Raw genomic sequence first — 23,136 nt, 5'->3', positions numbered from 1 at the left:
GAATACATGCAGAGACATCTGTGGAGGTGAGACTAGAAAACTATGATGATTACCACATTATATATTCCTCTCTTCAATCACAATAGGGCTGTTGCAGGGATGTGAAAGTTGGAAAGCTGCTGCAGTAAGAAAAATGTAACTAAGACACATATATACAGGAGGTGACTTTAGAAGAACTAATTCAGCTACAGCAGTGCATTAAGAGAGTTGCTTATCTTTTCCCATCAAAGGCAGAATAAAAACACCTGGGAATGTCAGGGAAGAAATTACTTAAATTAATTGCTGTCAGCAAAGTCATGGGCTCCCTTGGACCAAGAGTGGATTTGAATTATCTCGTTAGGAAGCACCTTTAGTAACAAATAGCACCCAAGCAGCAGTAGGCAGTACTTACTCTTTGCTTGCTGTTACTGGGCATGCTTAATGTTGGAGTTCTGCGTGCACAAGCAGCTGTGGGTGTGAGTACCAGAAGTTACCAGTAAGCTTCTAAGCCTGGATTGAAGGAGGTGAGTTTGCCATGAGTGTCGGTAAGAGAGATGCCTGATTGGGATGAGACTTCCACGCACATCATGACTTAAGGTTTACTCTGGGTGTTGTGGGCAGAGAGGAGTGTGAGGATCCACTGGAAGAGTATGGCAATGTTGGTACTGGCAAGGGTTTGACTCTTGCAGTCTGGCACAAACAGCTTTTAGCTAAAACAATATTGTAAGAACACTAATTGCTCTCTTACTCTGCAATGAGGTTAAACAGTAGGACATGGGTATCAAAGACAAGTATTTGAAAGCTGAAAAACTGAGTAGGAAGGGCAATGGATCCAGTTACACTTAAGTATCCACACTGAATCTTAACTATGCTTCATGCCTTATATCCTCTAAATGCAGCCATTTTTTTTTTTTTTTTTTTTGTGGTCACCTGAAACTTTTAGCACAGATTTATCCTTTTATCTCTTTTAAAGACGGCTGTTGCCTGTAACTAATGTTTACAGGCTAGGAACAGTCCCTAAAGGATTTATGAACATTAGAGCTTATAAAAGACTTAAGTGTCTCCTGTCAGTATCTGCCTCATGTAGTTCAGAAGGGAGCTGCTGAGGCTGTGTGTTGGTCTTCACCTGAGCCCTCTGGTCCTTGAGGTCTCCTGAAAGTAGGAATCTTTGCCCAATTTGAAGAACTGAGTTTGCTTAACCTTAGAAACAAGGCCCAGAGAAAAGAGGCAGCCAGCAATCAGTGTGTGTATGCTTCAGTTCCCTTTTCTCCTTCCAAGAGAGCACTCCTTGCCTGGCTGTTGACATGGATGCATGGTATAACTACATAATAAAGTACATTTGGTTAAATTGAAAGGCTAAATCTTCTGCTGTTCACAGAGTGCATGTGTAACAGACCCTTTTCAATATCCAGCCCAGTGGTTCACAATACAAATGCCCATTAAAGTTTTAGTCATGCTTCTGTGTTAATTCAGCGACAATTTTTGTATAAAGGGATCCAAAGCTGGCAAGGAATGCTGTAGTAAAACCCTAGGCTATTTCTTCTTTTTCCATTGTTGGCTTCTCATTTTCAGGTGTTCCAGAGGCAGCTGTTTCATCAACACTAGGGTATTCATTTGTCGCATTGCTTGATGGAGCTGTGGTCTCAGGAAGGTTTTCATCATTAGGTACCTGAACATATTCTGCATTGGATTGTTTCTGAGACATTTCTCTGCAGGAAGACAGGATGAGGATTGTGATTTCATGTGTTGAAATCCATTCTACACTAGAGTCTTTCAAAAGAATGACCCTTTGTAGTTTTGTTGGCTAAACAGTAATGCCTATATAATTATGACTGTTCCAAGAACAGGTGAGAAGGAAACAGTATCCCTGCTGCTAAGACAGAGAAAGCAATGCTGTGTTAGGTAACAAGACTGATCGGCATCACTGGTTTAAGTAATAAAGAATAAAAAGTTTAAATGTGTAAATTCTAGGCCAGGAAAGCAGAATGAGAAACCAAGGGCTGGCAAACTAGGAAGGGATAGCCAAACAGGCTTGGTGTGAGCTTTCTGAGAAATCCCATGCAGATCTGGTATCCTGTTGAGGTGCATTGAAAGTAGAGTGTGTTCAGAAAAGGGCTATGAAAAGGCCAAAATCTAGAAAAATATTTTTAGTAACAGGTATGAATTTTATTTATCTTCTCAAAACAATAATAAACCAACTCCCAATTTTTTAGCACTAGCAGGTAAAAAATGTCAGATGAGAGGGGGTTCATTCAATGCAGTAAAGTTTGTTAGGTTCCAAGCACAAAATTCAGTGTTAATGCTGTATCAGTTCAGAGCACAAACCAGGCATATGAGTGGCTGGCTGCTGGTCTGGATTTGCAGAATTTGGCATGAGGAAGTCATGATCTACAAGGAACCCTACAGATGACATAATACTTTAGTTCTGGCCTCAGATACCTGTATTTATTTAACATCATGGGGCTACATACTGTCTGTATAGCATAAGAGATTATCCCTATTCTGAACATTTGGCAATTAAGGGAAAAATGAGCAGCCAGAGCACAGAGGAAAAGACATTTCCAGAACAGGATCAAAGTGGACACTCTGAGTTCTGTTCTGTTGCTCAAACTGCATGTCTCCTGCCATTTGAGATGCCTCAGAGTATCCCAAGTGTGTGTCCCGTAATTTCAAATAGCATTGAACTGAACCCTCTGTGTTTAAATCCAGTAACACATAATTCCAGTAAACTTGCTGAGGCAAGCTTTAACTGCTCTTTGTTTTTTCACTTCCTCCACCTGCCATTAACAGTTATGATTAACTTTTAAATATCCAAAACTATTTTTCCAACTTGCCACTACTATTTTAGATACTGCTAAGTGATAGCTGCCTACAAAGGTAGGCAAGAGGGTAATGGCAACTTCTGTTAGAAGAGCAACAGCTTCAGAGTCACACAAAATATTCTTGCTCTGGAAGTTTTCTCAAAACCTTTTTGCCCTTCAAAAATGTTTAGAGTAATTGTGTTTTACTTTAGCTCTGGATTATTAGCAGTGCTTTATAGAAAAAATGAAACAAAGAGAAACTTACTGCATCTCATTAATCGATGCCTTCTTAGCCTTTGCTTTCTTGATTAAGACCCAGACGATAATGCAAATGATAACAGCTATCAGAATTGCTCCAATTAATGCTCCAGCAACCATACCACTGTCTGTGTCTGGAAAGTAAAGAAAAGATTACTTGACTTTTTAAAAAGTGTTACAGCAAAATCCCATGGAAATTTATTGGATGAACCTTTAGCAGAAAGGGGGCATTGGATTCCAAGAACTAGAAAGCTGCCTGACAGCTGTATTTCCAGGAGGGAGGCCAAAGATTCTCTAGGAGAGAGAACTGTGCTTTTATGACCTTTGCAGCCTCCTCTCTAGTAGTTAGCTACCTACTCCAATAAACCCCATGTTTATGCCTGGCTAAGGGAAACATTCAGATATGAACACTGGCAGTGGTTGAAAGCCTTTGCTCTTCAGTCCTTGCAAACAAATTCTGAAATTCGGGTTGCCTTTATCTTGTGTCTTTCAGCTGAGATGTAAAATGTATGCTCTGATCATTTGCAAGCACCCAAACCCTTCTGTTTTCACCTAAGTACATCTTCTAGCTCTGACCTGCGATTCTCGTATTATAGACCGCTGAATAATGGAGTGACCATTTCAGGGACATCCCTTGTAGCTGGATATACAACATATGCTTGGCTCTTGTTCAGGGTTACTGGTTATGTGAAAAATGGGCATGCAGATATGGTTGGCCACTGCTTAAGAACAGTTGGGTAAGGTATTTTTCCATGACTGCAGTAATTTTAGCTAGTAGTCACATCTCCAGTGCCCCAGTCCTTGTACTACCACATTTCATCATCAATGGTTCTAAGTTCTGGAGCAGGGGGGCCCTCACTTGGACTACTGGCTGGAAGAAACTGCTCTGGAATTGCTCTGGAATAAATGTCCCAGTCTCTCAGTTCTCAGTAACGGTTCTGCAGTCAGAGCCCTGTTCAGTTCCTGTCCCATGGGAAATTCAACTGGAGATGTTAAATGAGTGTAAATTCTGGGCATGCCTGGTTAAAAACTCCAGAGCTCACCTAAGTCCATTCTGTTATTACTTAAAAAAAAAAAAAAAAAAAATCTAGACTTTAAAATCATCACAGCATTTTTCTGGAAACTCTGCATGTCATACATCAAATAGGTGATTACTTCATGCATTAAACTTACGGTGTGCAGTCAGGTCAAGCTCACAGGTACTGTTCCCCAGGACATTGCTGGCTACACACCGGTAATAGCCAGTTTCAAAGGTGGTGAGATTGCCAATGTAAAGAATGCCAGTGTTTGGATCTGTGACAGACAGAGCAGGTACAGGTTACCCGATGTGTACAGCAGAGGCAAGCAGTTTTCTTTAGTTGGTAACACAAACTATTAAGATATTAGAAACAGGGTTGTCCAATTATTCGTTTGGGTGGGTTTTTATGCTTTAAATAAAAACCATTTACCTTCTGGGGAAATGCTGATTGTGCAGGAATGTATTAGAAGAGGAGAGTAGGCCCTCACTCAGCAAATCAGTCAGTCTGTCTGATGTTTTACCCGCACTGACACTGCTGTCACTGTAACTTCACAAATGACAGTGTAACAGGGACTGAAGATTTTTGGGGGGGGGGGGGGGGGGTGGTGTCTTAGCACCTGAATGACAAATTAACTGAACTTACTCTGAGTATAAATTCACTCATTATTCCAAGAGAAAGGAGATGTAAAGGCATAAACATTTCTCCCATTTTAACAAAGTAATGGTATAGACAAGACTTTACCATGCCACACAATTTTTATTATAATAAATAGAAAACTCATCCTGCATTTGTGACAGCTGTCAGTCGATTTGAATAAGTAAAAATGGGATTTTGTGGCATTGACCATCTGAAGGAGCATAAATTTTAACTACCCTATGTGATACAGAGTCTTTGAAATGGCTGGTACTGTGGACCTTGACCACAGTATGGTAGTCCTGTAGTTACGTACTAAATTGTTCAGTCACAGGCTTGAGGGTGTTCTCATGTACTTTGTACCAGTGGTAGGTAGGGCGAGGCAATCCTCCTTCGCTTTTGCATAAGAGGTAGATTAGATGTCCTTTTTCAGGCGTTCCTTCAATTTTACAGAAAGGTTGTGATGGTTTGACTGTAAAATAATGAGGAGAACACATTGTGAGTTCACACCCTGGGCTGCAAGCATCCACTCGAGCTCTGGTATTGTGCTGCTCTAAGTAAAGAAATGAATCCCGCCTACAGATTTCCATCTGAGAGCAGAGTCTTGCTTATAGATCGGGCTAAAGGCTCTCCCATGAGGATCTGAGTAACGTAAATGAGTAAATATATGTACAAGGCTTAGGATACATTTTTATTATCTTTTCTACAATTTGCATACTAAATATTATTATGGAGGTGTTGAGATTAAGACTATCAATTATTTATAATAGGCCAATCACTATTCATCATACTGGTGCTGCTATGTGGCAGAATGGTGTGTTTTCTCTAGGGACACAGCAGGAACTTTTTCACATAAAGGGAGAGATTCAAGGCCCGATTCCTCAGTATATTGCAGTCGCAGAGGAAATATGTTAACTGTAGTTCTGTTTAAAATATGTCTGTTTTGATAACATTTCCTCACTTTGCACACAGGAGAAGATTCTGACTGAATCTATTACTTAGATTATTTTTCATTTCCTACCTTAGATGTGCTGTTGTGGATCTTTGTAGGGTACTGTCAGTGGAACTATTTCAGGAATGAACACAGCCTGTAAATGAACAAGCTTTCTTGCTATTCATTTGAAAAGTACATCTCCAGTTTGACTGCTCCAAGATTTACTTTTGGGATGTGTGGGGGGATTTCAGATGAGAATTACCAATGGTACTTTGATTTTTCACAGACTGAGTTTACATATATCCTGGCAGATAGAATCTGATTCCAACATAATTTCTCTTATATGACTCTCTTACTCTGACAAGGTATGAATTCTCAATATGAAATCAATGATTAGATGGGGTTAGCACAAACTTTTATCCTATTAGGAACCAGAATATCTCATTCCACTGCTTTTCATCCTGTCTGTCCTGCCTGTTCATGGTTGAATTACTGCTTTCTTCCTTTGCACTGCTTCTACCCAAGCTAGTAAAATGTTGATCTTTGCCAGGCCTGGTTTATCCTGCAAGTAATGGCTTCAGAGGGAAGTTTTCCCTCTTAGCTAAAAGGGCTTTTTATTTTAACCTAAGTTAGTATCAGTTTTCTCACATGGAAATAGCGAAGCCAGGTAATTCCAGCTCCCCGCTTTCCTGCTTACATTAGGTGGCTTTTGAGGGCACAGAGTGAATCTGAAGGCCGTTCGCGGGCCCGTTTTACTGCGGGTCACGCAAGGGTAGCTGCGGAGCGGCCTCGGCCTGCGGTGTGTGGAAGCTAGAGGGCAGCCCAGGCCCTGCCTGCTCCACAGCCTGGGCAAAGAGCTGCGTCAGTGCATCAGAGCGCCCTTTCTCTGCAGCGCGGGCCTTGTTCATCACAGTTCTGATATTCCCTCTGGTCCTACGTATTCTGAGCCGTGACTTCAGCGTTTCATAATCGGGGAAGAAAAGTACAATACGGCAATAGAGAGGGGGGGGAGAGGCACTTACCCAGCACGCTGACGATCACGGATTTTTGACTCTGCCCATCATCACCCTGCGGGCTGAAAACTTCGCAGGTGTAGGAACCCGTGTCTGAGGGCTGCATGTTGGAGATCGTTATTGATGCATTCCCCTGACCTGTTGCAGCTGTTATCCTGTTCTTAAACTCTCCATAGGAGTAAGACTGGCCTCCTGAATAATAATAGATCTGTGATAAAGAATCAATTGTTAGTTTAATAAGAAGAGATCTTACTGCCGCTTTGTTACTCATAACTGGAATATAGTTGATTTCTGATTAAGCCAAGCAATTCCCCTGCCCCTTTCTTGCCCCCTCCCCTGATCCCCTGAGAAAGCAGAGGTGAAAGTGTGGTACATTTGGATATATACATTTCTGGTGGTTCTTAAAAGATGAGTTTTTCAGAAAGGGCATTTTTTTTAAATGGACAGTAGGTAGTTCTTTGTGAATACTTCAGTCACAGACTGATGTGGTTGCAAAAACAAAGGTGAGACCATTGACTATCTTATGACAGTTCTGTGAAAAAAATGCAGTCATGCACAATGACTCGGGGTACTAATTGAAGCACTGATAATTTGTGGTATTAATAAGCATCTCAGTGGATGATTGTGACAAGGATGGACCTGTCATTGCAAGAAGTGTATAGCTGCAGAGCTTTCCAAATGCAGAAGCTAACAGAGAACTGAAGTGAGTCCACATGACAGAGGTCTAAGCCAACAAGGCACCTAATCCATTGGCAGTAAATTTGGAAGCAATAAAAATGCAATATGAGAACACCAGCAGAATTATAAATTAGAGCAACCATCCTGTTCTTCTTGTTTGTGTAATAGGGATCAGTGACAATATCATGAACCATCTTGGTTTTTTAAATTTATACCATAGCTGGAAGTCAGAAATCCCTGTTGGCCTCAGTGCTTCACAAACTCATGTGAAATGCCATTCACACCTGACTAGTATCAAAATTTCCTTTTGGTCAAAGTTTGCCTTTAGGGACACTACAGATCCCCAGGAAAGAAGTATAATTTACTTTCCTCTGCAGATCAACTGATTGTATTTTGAATTAAGAATATTTATCCTTAATTCTGTTTATCCACCCTGATACGGTGTTCACTAAAGTCATTAAGCAACGTTATCTGAAAACCTTTATTAGCTTAAGGTGAGGTACACCCCAAAACTGCCAAAGCACTGCGGGCTTCTGCAATGACAAGGCTTTGAAATGAAGGTCAGACTACACAGCACCAGCAGCTCTGGCACTGCAGCTTGGCCCCATCTCAAGTGCAACTTTACCTACTTTCCAGTCGGACTTTATCTCTCCCTGCCCCAGAATTACAAACACCAGGTACAATTGATGCAGGGCTCTGAGTACCAAAGCTACATTATTGCCTTGCCAACATGTGGAAAACTGGTGTTGCAGTGAGGAAGCTCAAGAGGTCCAGTGTCCAGAGGGGTAGACTAGGTTAGAAATCCTGCTGCATAGACTCTCTAGTTTCCATTGTTTGCATGCAACACCATCTTAGAACTGGCTTTGTGCTTTGCAAATGTCTAGAGATGGACCTCTGTTGCAAAACTGGAGTCTGGATGTGCACTTTTGTATTCCCCAAGGAAGGAGAGTGTTCAAAATAGGGTGTTTGATTTAAGCAAATCTCTCACCAAAAAACTGTAACTGCAAAACCATACTGGCCTCACTTGTCTCATCTACGTTTGTCTGAGTATGAGCAACAACAGTGTTATACACTGTTCCTTGTAAGAGCCCAAAGCTACAAGTACTGTGACTTCAGACTTCAAGCTCCTCTTAAGCTGACATTCCTGTATAGATCTCAGGAGTGATGGGCTGGATTTGCATCTCCTTTTGATCAACTGGATCTGTTTGAGTAGGGTAGGGAGAGAGTTGCCATCATCTCTTCACATTACTGTGAAATTAAGTTGTACCATGACTTAAATGAAGCAGTTGTGACTTGCAGCAGTACAACAGGACAGGCAGAGGCCCATTACATCCTACTAAAAGCCCTGATTATTGTAAAAAGGGGCTAAATTCTACTCAGTCTGCCTCAGAGAGATACAATACGCTGAAAAATTAATCCCCTGTGTTCTCTCTTCCTGTATGAATGCATGCAGGGAACAGATTTTGTGTACACTGTTAAATCTCAGCCAGGTGCCAACACAGCAGAGAATATTTGTTCTCTTCATGGATTTTAAACAGTCTTTCTGAGTTGTTTTTTTCCAACTGTGAACATAAAGGTAGTGGAACATCTCAAGGAAAGGCATTCAGTTCTCTGCAGGCTCCTGCCTGTTCCCTGTTCTGCTCCTGTACCATGCTTATCTCACTTGCTCTGGAGTCTATTGCCTGAAGGAAGGTGGTACACACCAAAATGGCTGAGTAATGTTGTGATTAATTACTGAGTGTATATCTTGTCCCAGAGGTATGACTGGATTGTGTACACAGGAAATTTCATTTAAGAGGAATGTGTTTCAGTTAATTGGCCGTGAATTCATAGTCCATTTTAAACAATATACTCAAAAAGTCTCTTTCTCACCAATAAATGCAACTTTACTGGTTTGAGATCATCATCTCTCTTTGAATTCTGAGTACAGGCAGAATTTCTAAAATAACAAGGGAAAAAGTGTTCATCACTCCCTTAAGCATCTTACCATCTAATTAGAGAACAAATGCCACACACTCAATGTGTTAGTTAAAGCCCAAGGCTCAGATTCTGAATTCAGCTAGATAAGAAAGCAAATGCTCATGTGTGTATTGGTTTCTTTGATGTGTGTCATGCATCTGCATCTGGGCACAATTTTTTGTCAAAACTGATCTGCCAGCCTGTAGTAGGGATATTATGCCCTGCATTACTGGGGTTTTTGCATGAGTAATTGAGGATGTTAATGACTAGAAGCCTCTTGTCACAATTGCACATTGGTAGAAGAAAGGAATAGTCAGAAGCCTTTAGAGGATTAATCATTCAGCAGCTTTAACTGGTGCAAAATAATTTTGAGGAGCAGCTCTTTCATGTTCTCACAGTATCATTCTTGTGGCTGAACTATTAGCAAATAATTTCTACAGTGCATTGAGCACAAACATGTTCTCTCAGTGCATTTGGTGTAACTGCTTTTCAGCAGTTATTACTAGACCTCAATTTACACTGGCTTGTACCCTATACTTCATGGTGAGACAGGAATCCCACTGCAGTCAGAGTTTGGAGTGGGATGTTGAGCTGACAGCTGGGAGGAAGACAGCAGTCAGTTTAGTGTTCCTCTGTATCCATCTCATCTCAAAATGTTGTTATACTCTAGCAAGGAGATGATTTTTGTGTTGGTTTGGTTTTGGCTGTGTAAGTATGTAGCCTAAAGTTTGGGCTCTTCAGACATGTTCATGTTCATCCCAGAGGCTCCTAATATGTGGACATTCCCTTCAGATATCCTTTGGGTGCAATATTCCTGTAGGTGCTAGTTCAGCCACCTAAGAATAGCTGGGGGGGGTGGGGGGGGGAACCCAACAGCTACATCCAAACTCATTATGATAGCAGAATACACAATAAAAAATGAGGTGAGTTAAAAATTCTGAGGGATGCATCTGATTCTGCTTATCTCAGTCATGTGCCAGTTTTAAGATTTTCATCCAGAACATCATAACAGGTCTCAGGGTAGCATGAATCTAGTAGAAGCTATTTAGTTCCTCTTTCCCATAGGTCTGTGGGTATTTTGTTCTTACCTTGTGTCTCCAGCTACATCTTCCCCGTGCATCTGTCACATACACCATCTTTTGACAATGACTGACTGACTTTTCATCCATACTCAGAATACCGTGACACGGGGAATGCTGTATTTGAGTAAAAATGTGCTGATCTGAGAGTTAAATGAGACTTTAAATGTTACCCCAAAATCAAAGAGCCTGTTCTCTACACAGCTCCCCATCAGTGCTGTCACAAGGGCAGGGTGCCTCTTGTTCAGCGTATTTTGTGGATGTCTCAAGCCCTTGTAAACAGTGAGATGCAATAGAGTCTTATTTAGTTCTTTCAGTAATTTTTAGGGGAACCCCACAGTTCCAGGGCTGGCTGGCCCCTGGCTCTCGCAGTGCCCATTCCTGTGGCTTTGCTTTGTGCTGGGCAGCAGAGTTGGGCTGGCCTTGGCACTGCTGGTAATCTGAACTCAGGGTTTCAGGGTGAACAGAGCAGACACAGTTGTGCACATCCCACTCTTCATGCATCTCTCTTCTTCCTTGGGGTCCACCACCCTGTCCCCCTGTTCCTGAACAATGTGACAGAAGCATGTTCACTCCGGTGAAGGTTTTACAACGTGACTCATCAGGCCTGCAAGGCTGGGCACAAGGATGTGACAAGACTCCTTGTCAGGGAACAGTGCCATCTTCCTCTTCCATATGGCTTACAGAAAGCCAAACCCTCCTTCCCCTTATTCACTAAGTGATACTTTCTCAGTAGTTCAGGTATCAGAAAAATACAGGGCTCTGGCAGGGTGAAAGCCAATATATGAAATGAATGGAAGATATTATTGCTGTTAAATGCTGCCAACACTTTCCCATCAGTAATTTTACCAAAGCAGTGACAATGTCACTGCAAATATTTCAAGCTCACTTTTTTTTTTAAGGAACATTTTCATGAGAAGTCCATCAGTAACTCAGTTCCTCTTACAAGTAGCAGTCATTCATGTCCTTTACTCATCTAGTGAATTTACAATTTCCACCAAGAATTCTGCCCTGGGCATATCTTGGGGAGCCACACAGCGTCTCCGATAATTTCACTTTAAGTGTGGGTGGCCAGGGCTGGAGGCTCAAGGTGTGGCCCTGGCTGGGCTCAGGAGCTGTATTTAGCTTCCCAAGGCTGTAGCCTCGCCTGTGCAGAGTCAACAGCAGGCTACAGTCTTTCAAACATTTACTTAGGGGCTTTACACTGAGGCCAGCTGAGTGACTCAGAGCATGAAATGAAGCACAGATGTAGATCTTAGCGGGAGTTGAGATGTTACTTTATGAACCAGGCCAGGCTGTGATGTGCTTTGTTACCTTGGGAGAGCTGAATAAGTAGCATTTGCCTATATGTAAAATAGAGGCAGTTCAATGCTGGCAAGTTCTCAAGATCCCTGGGTAGGAGTTATTATTTAAAAATTAAATTTATCATTGAAAAGACGTGGTTAAGGGGTAAATGGCAAGGAGAAAACGTTTATATTTACATTATTTAGTTCAAATGGGGGGGGGGGAGAATTACTTCCACTGGAGGAACATCTCAGGAAAAGATCTGAGTTAAGCTCCCCAATTAGTAGAGAGATCTATATTGGCACACTATATATAGCTGCACCCTCTCTTCAAAACAGCACAGCAAACACCTGCCATTCCACTGTTTGCTGCCTCCCTTTTCGTCATACTGCCTGTGAACAGCCTGTTTGTGGTATTCCATCCTCTCTAGTGTAACTGCCATGACTTTTAACTGTCAAGCACCTGCACCAGCATCTTTGGGGGGGCAACATGGGACAGGATACGAAAACACCAGAACAAACAGCAAAAGACACCAGCCAGCCTCACAAAACCAGTACTGGGAGGCAGATCTGCAGCAGGTCTGCAAAGTAACAAATAGCACTGCCTCACCTTGAAGCACGGTAAAAATCTGTTGCTGAATACTCTGGGTCGTTAAATTAACACTGGCACCAATCCTGATGCTGATCTTACTAATTTCACTCAGGCAGGACTGTACCTGAGCTCAAAACACTGCAAAATCAGTGATGTAAGTGGCAGGATAAAATACTGACAGGACCTATGGCCTCTGTGCTTATTATGTTTTATTATGTCTTAACATCTAGTAATTTAAAGCTCACGTTCCTTACTGCTTCAAGCCAAAAGCATCTTAATGGCATAATTTTGCCTTAATTGATTCTAAGGGTTTACAGTTTGCTCTCTTACTTGCTACTACTGTAGAGAGAAAGGGCCATATTCCCTATTATGTAAATAAACATTATTTACTAGAAACAAGATTCCATCCCCCCGCCCACAGTTATGGAGAACTTCCCCCCTGCTTAAACTTACTGCAGATATACCAGCCATGTGAGTAAGAGGGTCATCAAGACAACTAACATTTAGTAACATATCAGGAATATTTAAAATGGTAGTAGGTAGGATAGGAAGATGTTTTTTTCTTCTTTTTCTATTAAAATTGTAAGTCTCTTCAAAATATTTGGCAGAAATTTTCTGGTTTAAAAATTGGAAGTTGAAAATGTTACCATTTTATTACTGAAAAAAATGGCAAATTTTAAATGAAGCCAGAATTTTCAACAAACATTTTGAGGGGCAATACATGCAACTTACAGGGAAATGCGTATTTGTTTGTTTCTGACATTTGGAAGACTCTAAATATCTTCTACAATTAAATAATTTTAAGATGCAAGCTACTCTTCTGGTATTCAGTAAGGTATGGTGCCATTCTGTTCAATCCAGTTGGCTTTGTCATTTTACCAAAATACCAAATACATTTTTTACTTGAATTTTTGTATTTTTGAATCCAAACAATGAAACCAAAGCTGGCAATCTCCTCCATAGCCAGGCACGTATTTCCTACATGGAACAGAATGTGAAACTTAACTTGAGCTACATGCCAAGCAGCCAAGGCAAAGCCAGGGTTGTAGAAAGAGAGATGACTTTTTGTTTAAACTTGTAGGAGAAAACCATGCCTGGTTTCAGACACTGTCCTTTCTGAAACTCAGAAGTCATCAGCCTGGGATAGAAATAGTAACCTTGTAGTGCTGTGGGTTCAGAGGAGTGAAAAATCCAATTTCATGTTCAGCTGTGTTGTGTAATTTCTTAACCCTGATTTTCCACAAGCAGTCACAGTCCTTTCTTCCCTGGGTTTGCATTACCATGATTCATTGTATTGTGAATAAGTCCAGAATGGTAAGCAACTGCCATGTTGTAGTAAAATGGTAGAGAGTCAAGTAACACAGGATGGAATGGGTTGCTAAACGTATTTTACGAAAAGCAGTGCCCAGTCCTGCCCCTCTTCACGTATGTGCTCCCTCCCAGCACAGCAGCAGGCTCAGAGGAGCAGAGGGTATCCTCTGAGCCTTCCTGAGCCAAGGATAACTGGTGCTGCAGTGAAGGGGAGTTTTACCTCCTTGTTCAAGGAGAACAGGCTTAGTCACTGACCCTTGGCCTTCCCAGACTGAACAGACTTTATTTAATGAAAATGCAAGTCATCCATTCCGAATGCATGTGTGTTGTGGGGTGAAAGTGAATTCACCATGAAATTAGTTTCAGACAGGGAGAAAATCAGATGCACATTTTCCCACTTTCTTACAGGCACAGCTTTCCCATTGCCTGCAGTGGGAGCTGCAGAAGCTGGGAGGGATTGATCCATCAGGTTTCCCTGACATTTAGTAGCCTCACATCAGTTAGTTCTCATTGAGCATATTCTGAACCACCCACAGTATTTTATGATTGTAATCCCCAGGGGGTATTTTCTTATCATTGCTTGCAGTTTACAAATGGTTTTCCCCTCCTGGATCTCTTGAAACTGTCTGTTTCTCCATCTAAACCCCTTGCAACCCAGGTTTCTCTGGGTTGAACAGAAAATGTATTGCATTACTTGTCTTGTGATATGGAAAATTTGATGCAAATCCAACTGAGAGACTCTAACCAAATTTGGAGAAGATGGGCTTGATCTTGTTGCAGTGCTGTACTTCCCACCTGAGCAAGTGATTAATATTTATGATGTAATTCACTGGATCAAGATTGTAATATATTGTATATGCAGCTTACTTAGGAAACCCACAGCTACCACCCTTCCATGAATAATTCTTCATTTAATAAAATAGTCTTGACTTGAAAAAGCAAATGATGACTATCAGCTAGTCATACAATTAGGCAAGGTGTTGGTCTGGCATTCAGAGTCAGAATTTGGGATGGGCCCAGTGTTTGTGCTTGGCACTGATACAGTCTTTCTCAATGGCTGTGATATGCTGCAGGAGGGTGAGCAGTTCTGTCTTACAGTAGATTGATATTTCTTACATACTAGCTATTGCTGTTAAATGCCAAATGTTACATACTGTACATTCTGGAAATTACAGGCTAAGTCTGCTATAATTGACAAACCAAATACAAGGTGCAACTATCAGCACTGGCAAATCTCCTGACAGTATTAGGAAACTGGTGAACATGACAAGAGTATCATCAGTGTGGACTGTGACACTCTAAGTCAAATCTCTTGACAGCAGCTCTGAGGTGCACACCAGGAAGGAGGATTGAACTTTTAGGGGAAGAAAAAAAAAAGGTTAGGAACAGGATAAAAACAATGGGAAGGGAAAGGGATAAACTGTGTAACAGACACAAACCCAACACCAGGGTATGGAAGAAATTAATAAGTCATCTTCCAATCAGTGTATCTTCTTATAGAGGAAGGTGTTGCTGATTGCTCAAGATTGAACTGAGGGACTCACACACTGCACATTATGCTGGGAGTGAGATTTCCCCACCAAAACCTATCCATTAAGCTTAATGGATAGCTCCTGAACCCTGGGCAGTAATGCAAGTACATAGTGTGTAGGAAGTTCACATCCCATCCCTGACTCCTTCCAGGCAGACCAGGCTGCTCTGCAAGGTCGTTACAGCCACATGAGATGCTCAGGCAGTGGTGACAGCACATAGCTCTATAGTACATGGTGTCCTTCACCATCCTGATACTGACACTCCAACCTACCACGTAGTTTAGCTGTGCCCCTGCGGGGAGATGCTGTTTGGCTCTGCTGCCTCTCAGGGTCTCAGGAAGGGCAGGGACCATTTGCCTTTGATCTGTAATTGTTCTGCTGCCACAGACACCCATGGGATGCTGTGAAATAGCAACACAAATTTGCTGGGGCATATTTCCTGCTATGACATTAGTCTAGAGAGTCCTGCCAAAATACTCACCGCTGACTTCATGCCGATAGCCTATCATGAACCACCTCTCTGAGTGGCCTAATAGCAATGATAGCAGTGGAGTGTTTGACCCTTAAGTGGGGGATGCATTGTCAGAGGCAAGGGCATCTCACCAGGAAAGCAGCCTTCACAATGGCAGGAAATATCTGCCAGACAAGAGAAAAGGGACCTGGCCTGGGGGCTGGGACGCCTGTGTGATTTTTGGACACCTGGTCTTTGCGTCTCACTTCTTGTGCGAAATGAAGTTGTTTGAGCATCTGAATGCCTTTTGTACCTTCTCATAAGTTTCTAAAGGAGTTCAGGCATGCTAGTAGGAAGGAGGAACCCAAGTAACTTTGTGCTTCTGCCCCTAAATTACATTGCACCCTTGTCTTCAGTAGTGAGGATAACACTATCAAACATAACAAGATTCTTTGAGGACTTAAGGGTACCTTAAATATCATTTCATATTAATAATAAATAAGTATCTTACAGTATGCAGTTGGCTCTCTTTGGCACTGTAAAAGCTCCACTGAATAAAGAAATTTCCCAGTGGTTGAGAACTCATGTATGTGCAGAGGAGGGTTGCATTTCCACCTGTAGTGACATTCACTGTCTTCTGAGGGACGGTCACCACAACACCGCTGATGTGGCCTGTGAACAGTAAGTGAGGAGAGATCAGCCAGGGCTGACCCTGGGAGCTCTGCAGGAGTGCCTTGCTCCCCGCCTTATCAAAGAAACCTGTAGGACATGTCTAGTTGTTCTCCTTTTCAGTAGTTTCCCTTGGGCTTTGTGTGGAAATTCTAGTGATGACAAGCTGGGAGTGGGTGAAAGCTATCAAGCAATACCTGTACCCTTAAAACAAATAATATTCTGAAGAAGCAGAGTTCCTAAAAACGTACTAGTTCTCACCTGCAGAGACTTCTCACTGAGAGCCTGTGGCTAACCCAAGCCTTTCTTCTGCACTTGCAGTGCTCTCCTGCACCTCACACTCTCATTCACAGCTGTGTCTAGCCCTCTTTTGCACCCTTCTTGCCCTCTTTACAGTTACACCTTTAGATGTTTGGCCTCCTTTACTGTGGATCAACATCTCCTACAGCATTGTCTCCCATTCCTGGATTCTGACTCAGTGGCACTGTTGGGTTCCCCCAGGCAGGAGCCCAGCAGCCTTTCTCCACTTCTCTTTTGCTAATTGTTTCTTTCGGTTAGGTTTCTTAGGGCTTACATGCAGCAGCTGTTCTTTTACAGTGCTTTTACATTGGGAACATCAAATTAAACTTTTATGATGTGGGTTGTGAGAAATTCCATGATAGCTTGATCAACCCTCTCTGTTGTGCTCAAAGCAGAAATGCAGCAAAAGTCACTTGTGAGTCCTTCCCCAGTCATGTTAATGAAAGGAAGCAAGCACCATGTCACAGTATGTATCTCTTTCTGTCCCCCATGTAAGTTGCCATCAGTGGTGACATACAGCAGCAAAGCTAGAGCTCTCCAAAAAGTAACCCTGAATGTCAGGGTTTGGGTAGATCTCTGAGTTATTTTAAAGCTGCTGTGTAAATATTCTGAAGGGGAATATATTTCTTTTGAATGTAATGGAAAACCTTTAGTCTTTTGGAGCTTTCTATGCAAAATAGGCAGGGTGAGAACTTCATGTTACAATAATATTAATTTTCCTTACTTCATGTAGGAAAGGCAGAGGCAAAACTTTAGTGGAGTAGCTGCGTCTTACATTAGGGTGCTGATTTTGGGAGCTTACACAGAACCTCGACTAATTCCAAAGGAGTATTTTGCTCAAAGTATCAGCAATATGAAAGAAAAAATGTTTAAAGAAGAAATATAAACTAATTTCATTTATTTACCATCTAAATATTGTAGATGCATCAGTTGCTACAATGTGCAAACCTATCTGAACCTAGAGGCTGAACTCTCCAGGGTGTGTTCTCCTTTTGTGAGGGCTTCAATAGCAAAAGCTCATTGCAAGGAAGGAGGGAATAATCTACTTTCCATGTTGCTGGTGGCTAGGATGAGCACTAGCAGGTTTAAACTGGAGAAAGATTTACATTATATGTGAAGACAGTCTCATAAGAATGGCTGGAGACTGACCTAAATGTGTCAAACCTGCCTTGGGGAAAGGAAATCTCAGTGCTGGCTGCTAGTCCTGCTTGTCCTGTGAGCTCCCAGTAGCTAAATCCTTACAGAGATCTAATATAAAAGCTGTGAAATATTCTATATAGATGTCTCCATTCACTGCTCTCAGCTTTAAAAATTAAGAGTTGGTCAAAGGATGCTAGTTTCTTGCCCCAGTAATACTTGCAGATTTACATGCATCTCTTCTGCTCTTTGCAGGATTAAAGCTACTGTGTTTCCACACAATATCACTCTACTGAAAACATCCATTTTCCAGTCATCTACTCCACATATTTCCATTATCATTCTCTGGGTTTGGAGTCAGGAGTGCCACAGAACCTGGCTATTACAGACTTTTCCAGAAGAAATTAATTTTAGCAGAAACGACTCCACAAAACATTCTAGTTTCCAATAAGTTGTATATTTTGAAGAAATATATTTAGTTGAAATAGGCTTTGGTCTATTAAAAATTTAAACTTCCATTGTCCAGCGAGGCTGTTTAAAGCCATCAGCAATTGTAAGATGGAGCTTTTCACTGCAGGACTTGCCAGAGCCTGTTCCCTCATCACAGAAGTTAATGGGAGTTTTACTTTGCATTTAGTTCACTGTTTGCAGCTTCAGACTCATAATCCCATTTCATACATACAGGCCTCTTAGTTTAAATGTAAAGTGCATGAGTAAGAAGTAGCTCAATGAAAAATGCTAGTGTAAACAGGACCATAACTCATTATAAAGAGTTGATCCATGTCTTTTACTCATCGATACTATGGTAAGACTGCTTCCTTGTACACAGAAGGTCAGTGCAGTTAATTGGGAATCACCCACTTCATGGGACCCATGAAGTCCCATGCACTTTTTAGTGCTCATGAAGTAAATGCAAGTTGCTGATCTTTTCCCAGCTGCTACAGAAATTCCCAGTCAATATGGACACACTGCTCATCTTAAACCCAGAACTTTAAAATTAGAGGACATCATTTCAAAAGTATTGGTAGTTACATTGAATTACTTTTAATTTCTAAGGCAAAAATCTGTGGGGTTTATATGCGTGAGAGATAACATTGAAACACCAAGAGCTACTTAAAGTATTTCTCTGGCATCCAAACCAGATAATTCCATCTTGAAATGAAAATGTGGAAACCAACTTCAATTTTCTTTAGTGGACTTGGAGGCTGTTCATTTTTGTGGAGCATTAGACTTAAAATCTCTGCTTCTATATATATTAAATAAAGCTTAGCACAACTAAATGTAATCAAAACATGAATAATATATAATCTTTAATATACCATATAGTTCCTAGATTCCACAAAGTCTTATGTCCTCACTTCAGGGAAATCCAAAGGATTATTTGCATGCTTAAAGTTAAGCATCCCCACAAAATTTTTGTTAGGTGAGACCAAGGCAGCATTTCCCAGCACTGTTATCAAGAGGAGACAAAAGCCGACTGTGAGAAACCTTAACCTTGAAACACTTGAAAGATTCTAATGCTGAGAGCTCTTTAAAGCCACGAAGAAGCAGAGCAAAGCAGTAATTTACTAAATCTAAAATCCTGTTCTTTAAAACTCTTTACTCATCAGTGGTCAGCTGGGTCATGTCCTCAAAATGGCATACCATTACAGACATGATTTTCCTTCCATCCTGAAATAAATCTCGAATGTTCTCCTAGTTTTCCAGCCAGGTTCACCTGCTCTCTTATCTCAAAGTTCCTTCATCCCAGTGCTATTTGGATCAGTTTGTTATTCTTACCTGTAAGGGTGGCTAGAATTGGAAATATCTTCAGCATCATTGGAAACATCTTCTTGACTTTGGGGGAGAAGAGAGACCAGATGCTGCCTCTGACTTCAACTAAAACTCAACTGGGCTGTTTTTAAAGCAAGCTTTTGTTTTCCTTATCAGCTGTGTATCAACACGTCAATGAGCTTTTTCATTCTCCTTTATCACATGTGTGCCTTTCTCCAACTAGTGGTGTGACTGTTCAGTTGAAACCATTTTGTGAGGTGTGAGTGGTGGAGGATTTTGTTAATAATAAACCTTTGAATCAGAGAAGCCCAGATTCTCCCACCTTCTCCAGGGCCTGGTAGTATTTGCCTAAATAAGTACTTCCATTAAATACAAGAAGAGTAATTGTGGAGCTACTGAACAGTCAATCTGATTACCAGTGTTGGCATAATATGAGTAAGAAATAATCTTTATTTCCTGCTAATTCTGTTCTTTATTTTAAAGAATTCACAGGGTTATAATATGCTGTTGGTATATTTTAATTTTAAAACATTTCTCATACAGTTTTGTAAAGACTGATCACATGGGACTCATGTCTGCCTTGAAATTTCCATGTTGGACTCAATAAGTTAACACACCAACATAAAGATAAAATAAGCATTATCTTCTAAACTTGTAATAAAATCTGCTTCATCTAGTTTTAATCTAGATTAAATGAATGCTAACAATACAAAACATCAAGGTGAATATATTGACTTATTTAAATGTTAAAACCTGATTTGTATAGTGAAGAAGCACTGGATGAAGGTTAGGACTTGAAGAATGAATTACAGTAACTTGAAGTAGATTACTTTCTCCTTATTGAATGCAAAATACCTCCTCCCAGTCTCTGAAACTCATTAGCTCCCTAGGTGCTTTTCTCAGATGCAGCAGCACTCACTTCAAAACATGCCAAACTTCCAGCAACAGCTCCCAAACCAAAGGAGCCTGGACTGAAAGACATACCTGGATCTCACATGCATCCCCTCTCATTTTGCTTGAGGGCTTTTTTCCCCTGGAAACTGGGAACACTCCAACTAGCTTCCATACAAATTGATCTGAAGAGCAGCATTCTGCTTTAACTGAGAGGTAACGGACTACAGGAAGAAATATGTTACTTCCAAGCAGTCAAGCTTCTGAGTTCACACAAGACAAAGTTCTTTACTTTCAAGTTTAAATTTAGCAGGACTGACTAATAAACTTTCAACCCCACTACCAAAACATAACTTCATCTCCCTCTCCACAATATTCACAAGTACCACAGGCATTTTCATTACAGCTAATGGAGTTACAGGCATGTAGTCCTGAACTTTCTTCACCATAAGCCATAAAGTGAAACAAATCTGAGAAAAACTGGAAACCATCATAATATTGCTGAAAATCATGTCATTGTCAGTGTTTGCATCTGTCAACACCTACCAGGAAAGCCTCTGCTAACAAGGAAACCTAACTAATCACTGTAATACTCATGACAGAGCTGCCCTCTCACGTTTCCCTTTCTACAATAAGGGGTCCAACTGCTCAAACTACTTGAGTAAATGCTTTTGAAATTATGCACTGTCACACAACTGCAAAGCTTTAAGTACACAGGTAAAAGTAATCACAGACATCTTGCACATTTCTTCAGGCTAGGATAGGACACCATTGTCTGCTATATTAAAGAGCCTCCTAAAATGGCTTTTCACCTAAGTGACTTGAGCAATCTTGGACCAATTACCTCAAGAAAATTCAAAAACACTACATCACAACATAACTCTTAAGCATGGTAGCATCCTATCACATTAGCAGCTAAATCCTATCTAAATTTTCTCCTTTGAAAGCTTCCCTTATTAATTCAGTATACTGAACTGTTGCCAAGTTCAAGTTAGACTCTCAAGACAAAAAAGCCTGTAAGTAGCTGCATGCACGAGGAACATCTAAGAAATAAAGTAACTGAAGGATCCTTCTATCAGTAATTTAAAAACAGTGTTTTCTCAAAACAACACTATTTGCCCTACTGTTTAGAAGGTCTGAGTTTAGAGTACAGTAGAGGAACTATTCCATCTCAGCAAACAAATTAGAAAATAAAAATCAAAAATCTCATTTAATGTGTTTTCATTTGTTCAGTTTCATTCCCTTTGTCTTTCAACTAGTTGTGAAAATCCAAGTTGGTTTAGTTTTGAGACCTTTTTACTCAGTATTGAATGTGGTACTGAGCTAAATGGTATAGCTAAAAAGTAGGAAAGTAGTCCTGCAAAAGTTTTATATAATGTCATGTTAAATACCCAACTTTAACAGTTTCTGTCTTTGAAGGTGCTAAAAAGCTGATGTCAAAACTAGGACTCTTACCAGATCAGGACAGTAGAGAAGCAAATGTATCTTTCTCACTAAGGTTGGCTTTATCTCTGCACATCTGCAGGTTTTGTGATGTCTGCTCACACCATTTGCCTTGCTGGCTGCTCTTAAGGATCTGAGTGGGAAGAGCAAAACAAACAACCACACAATTCACGCATTATGTGACAGAAAAACTGTTACCCATCTGGGAAAGTGCAGAAAAACCTTCCCTTGTTTTCCTTTGAAGTCAAGGAAGGGGACTGCTGAGCACAGACAGACACAGATGACAAGCAGCAAGCAGAGTTTCTTTTTAGTCTTCGGGAAAAGACTAACACAGCATAAACTATCAGCTTTGTATTTAACCTACTAAATTGTCAGAAAAAATAATAATCACTAATCAATCCCCAGTCACCAGAGGACCTAGAATATTTCTAGATCTTAGGCATCCTCACATAACTATGGTCCAAGAAATTAAAGGACTAGGTACTACTATGACTACAGGTCAAAATGCAACAGCACGAGCAAGGACCGATAACCACATCTTTCTGTCTAACAATCATCTCCATCCTGCCATCCACCAAGCTTCAGTTTGGATTAATGAAACTCATTGTTCTCATTCTTTCTCTTCCTCTTCCCTTCTGGTCATTTTCACATGCTAGTAACACATTCTGTTTTGAAATAAACAGAATTTGTAACAGGCACCTCCTTACAGCAAGACAGGCTTCAACATCAGAAAGCTTCCATCTCGAGTAGCTTCTCAAGGTTCAGATGCTTACCACAAGCAACCTGACATACAGATTACATACACATCACCTCAGTTTCAATTCTTAACAATATTCTGGTTCTCATTTTAAGGTAATGATCCTACTCTGAGCTCCTGGAAGACAAACAAACAACAGCACACAATCACACAAAGTTCTTCAGACAGGTTAGAAAGTATGGCAAAGGGAGCACAGTCAAGAGGTTTCCTCCACTCAAGTCACTCAACACCTGCATTCTGTAAGCCAGAGAGGGACAAGTGAATTTCTACACTATTTGCAAAAAGATGCTGCTATTTCTTGTTCTTCAGCCATACTGAGATGATTATGCTTTGAGAAATTAAGAGGACTACAGACTAATAAAGTTTTTCATTTTTCATAAAGCATGGAAGGCAGTTATTCATCTTGCCTCATGAACTAGGAGACTAAGGGGGGACCTTATTAATGTTTATAAATATCTTAAGTATGGGATGCAGGGGGAATTAACCAGCCCCTTTTCAGTGCTCTGTGGGGACAGGACAAAGGGCAATGGCTGCAAGTTGGAGCACAGGAAGTTCCACACCAGCATGTGAAAACTTTTTCACAGTGAGGGCAACAGAGCACTGGCATAGGCTACCCAGGGAGGTGGTGGAGTCTCCATCTCTGG

The 23,136-nt window shown here is 41.0% G+C and overlaps 1 protein-coding gene across 1 annotated transcript; it reads right to left on the bottom strand.

Moving 5' to 3' along the window:
* Window positions 1–1,507: 1,507 nt before the first annotated feature.
* Window positions 1,508–19,456, bottom strand: VSIG1 (V-set and immunoglobulin domain containing 1; the record flags this gene model as incomplete). The annotated part of the gene is made up of 8 exons (XM_084269218.1): window positions 1,508–1,688; window positions 3,046–3,172; window positions 4,212–4,331; window positions 5,007–5,162; window positions 6,647–6,845; window positions 10,363–10,470; window positions 16,034–16,194; window positions 19,408–19,456. The coding sequence occupies 8 exons, from the start codon at window positions 19,454–19,456 to the stop codon at window positions 1,508–1,510; spliced, it is 1,101 nt and encodes a 366-aa protein (XP_084125344.1).
* Window positions 19,457–23,136: the final 3,680 nt, after the last annotated feature.

Source organism: Gallinula chloropus (assembly GCF_964237585.1).
Source record: "Gallinula chloropus genome assembly, chromosome: 11".
Classification (NCBI taxonomy): Eukaryota; Metazoa; Chordata; class Aves; order Gruiformes; family Rallidae; genus Gallinula; species Gallinula chloropus.
The sequence above is the reverse complement of the archived record's forward strand: the minus strand, read 5'-3'. Positions and strand labels throughout refer to the sequence as shown.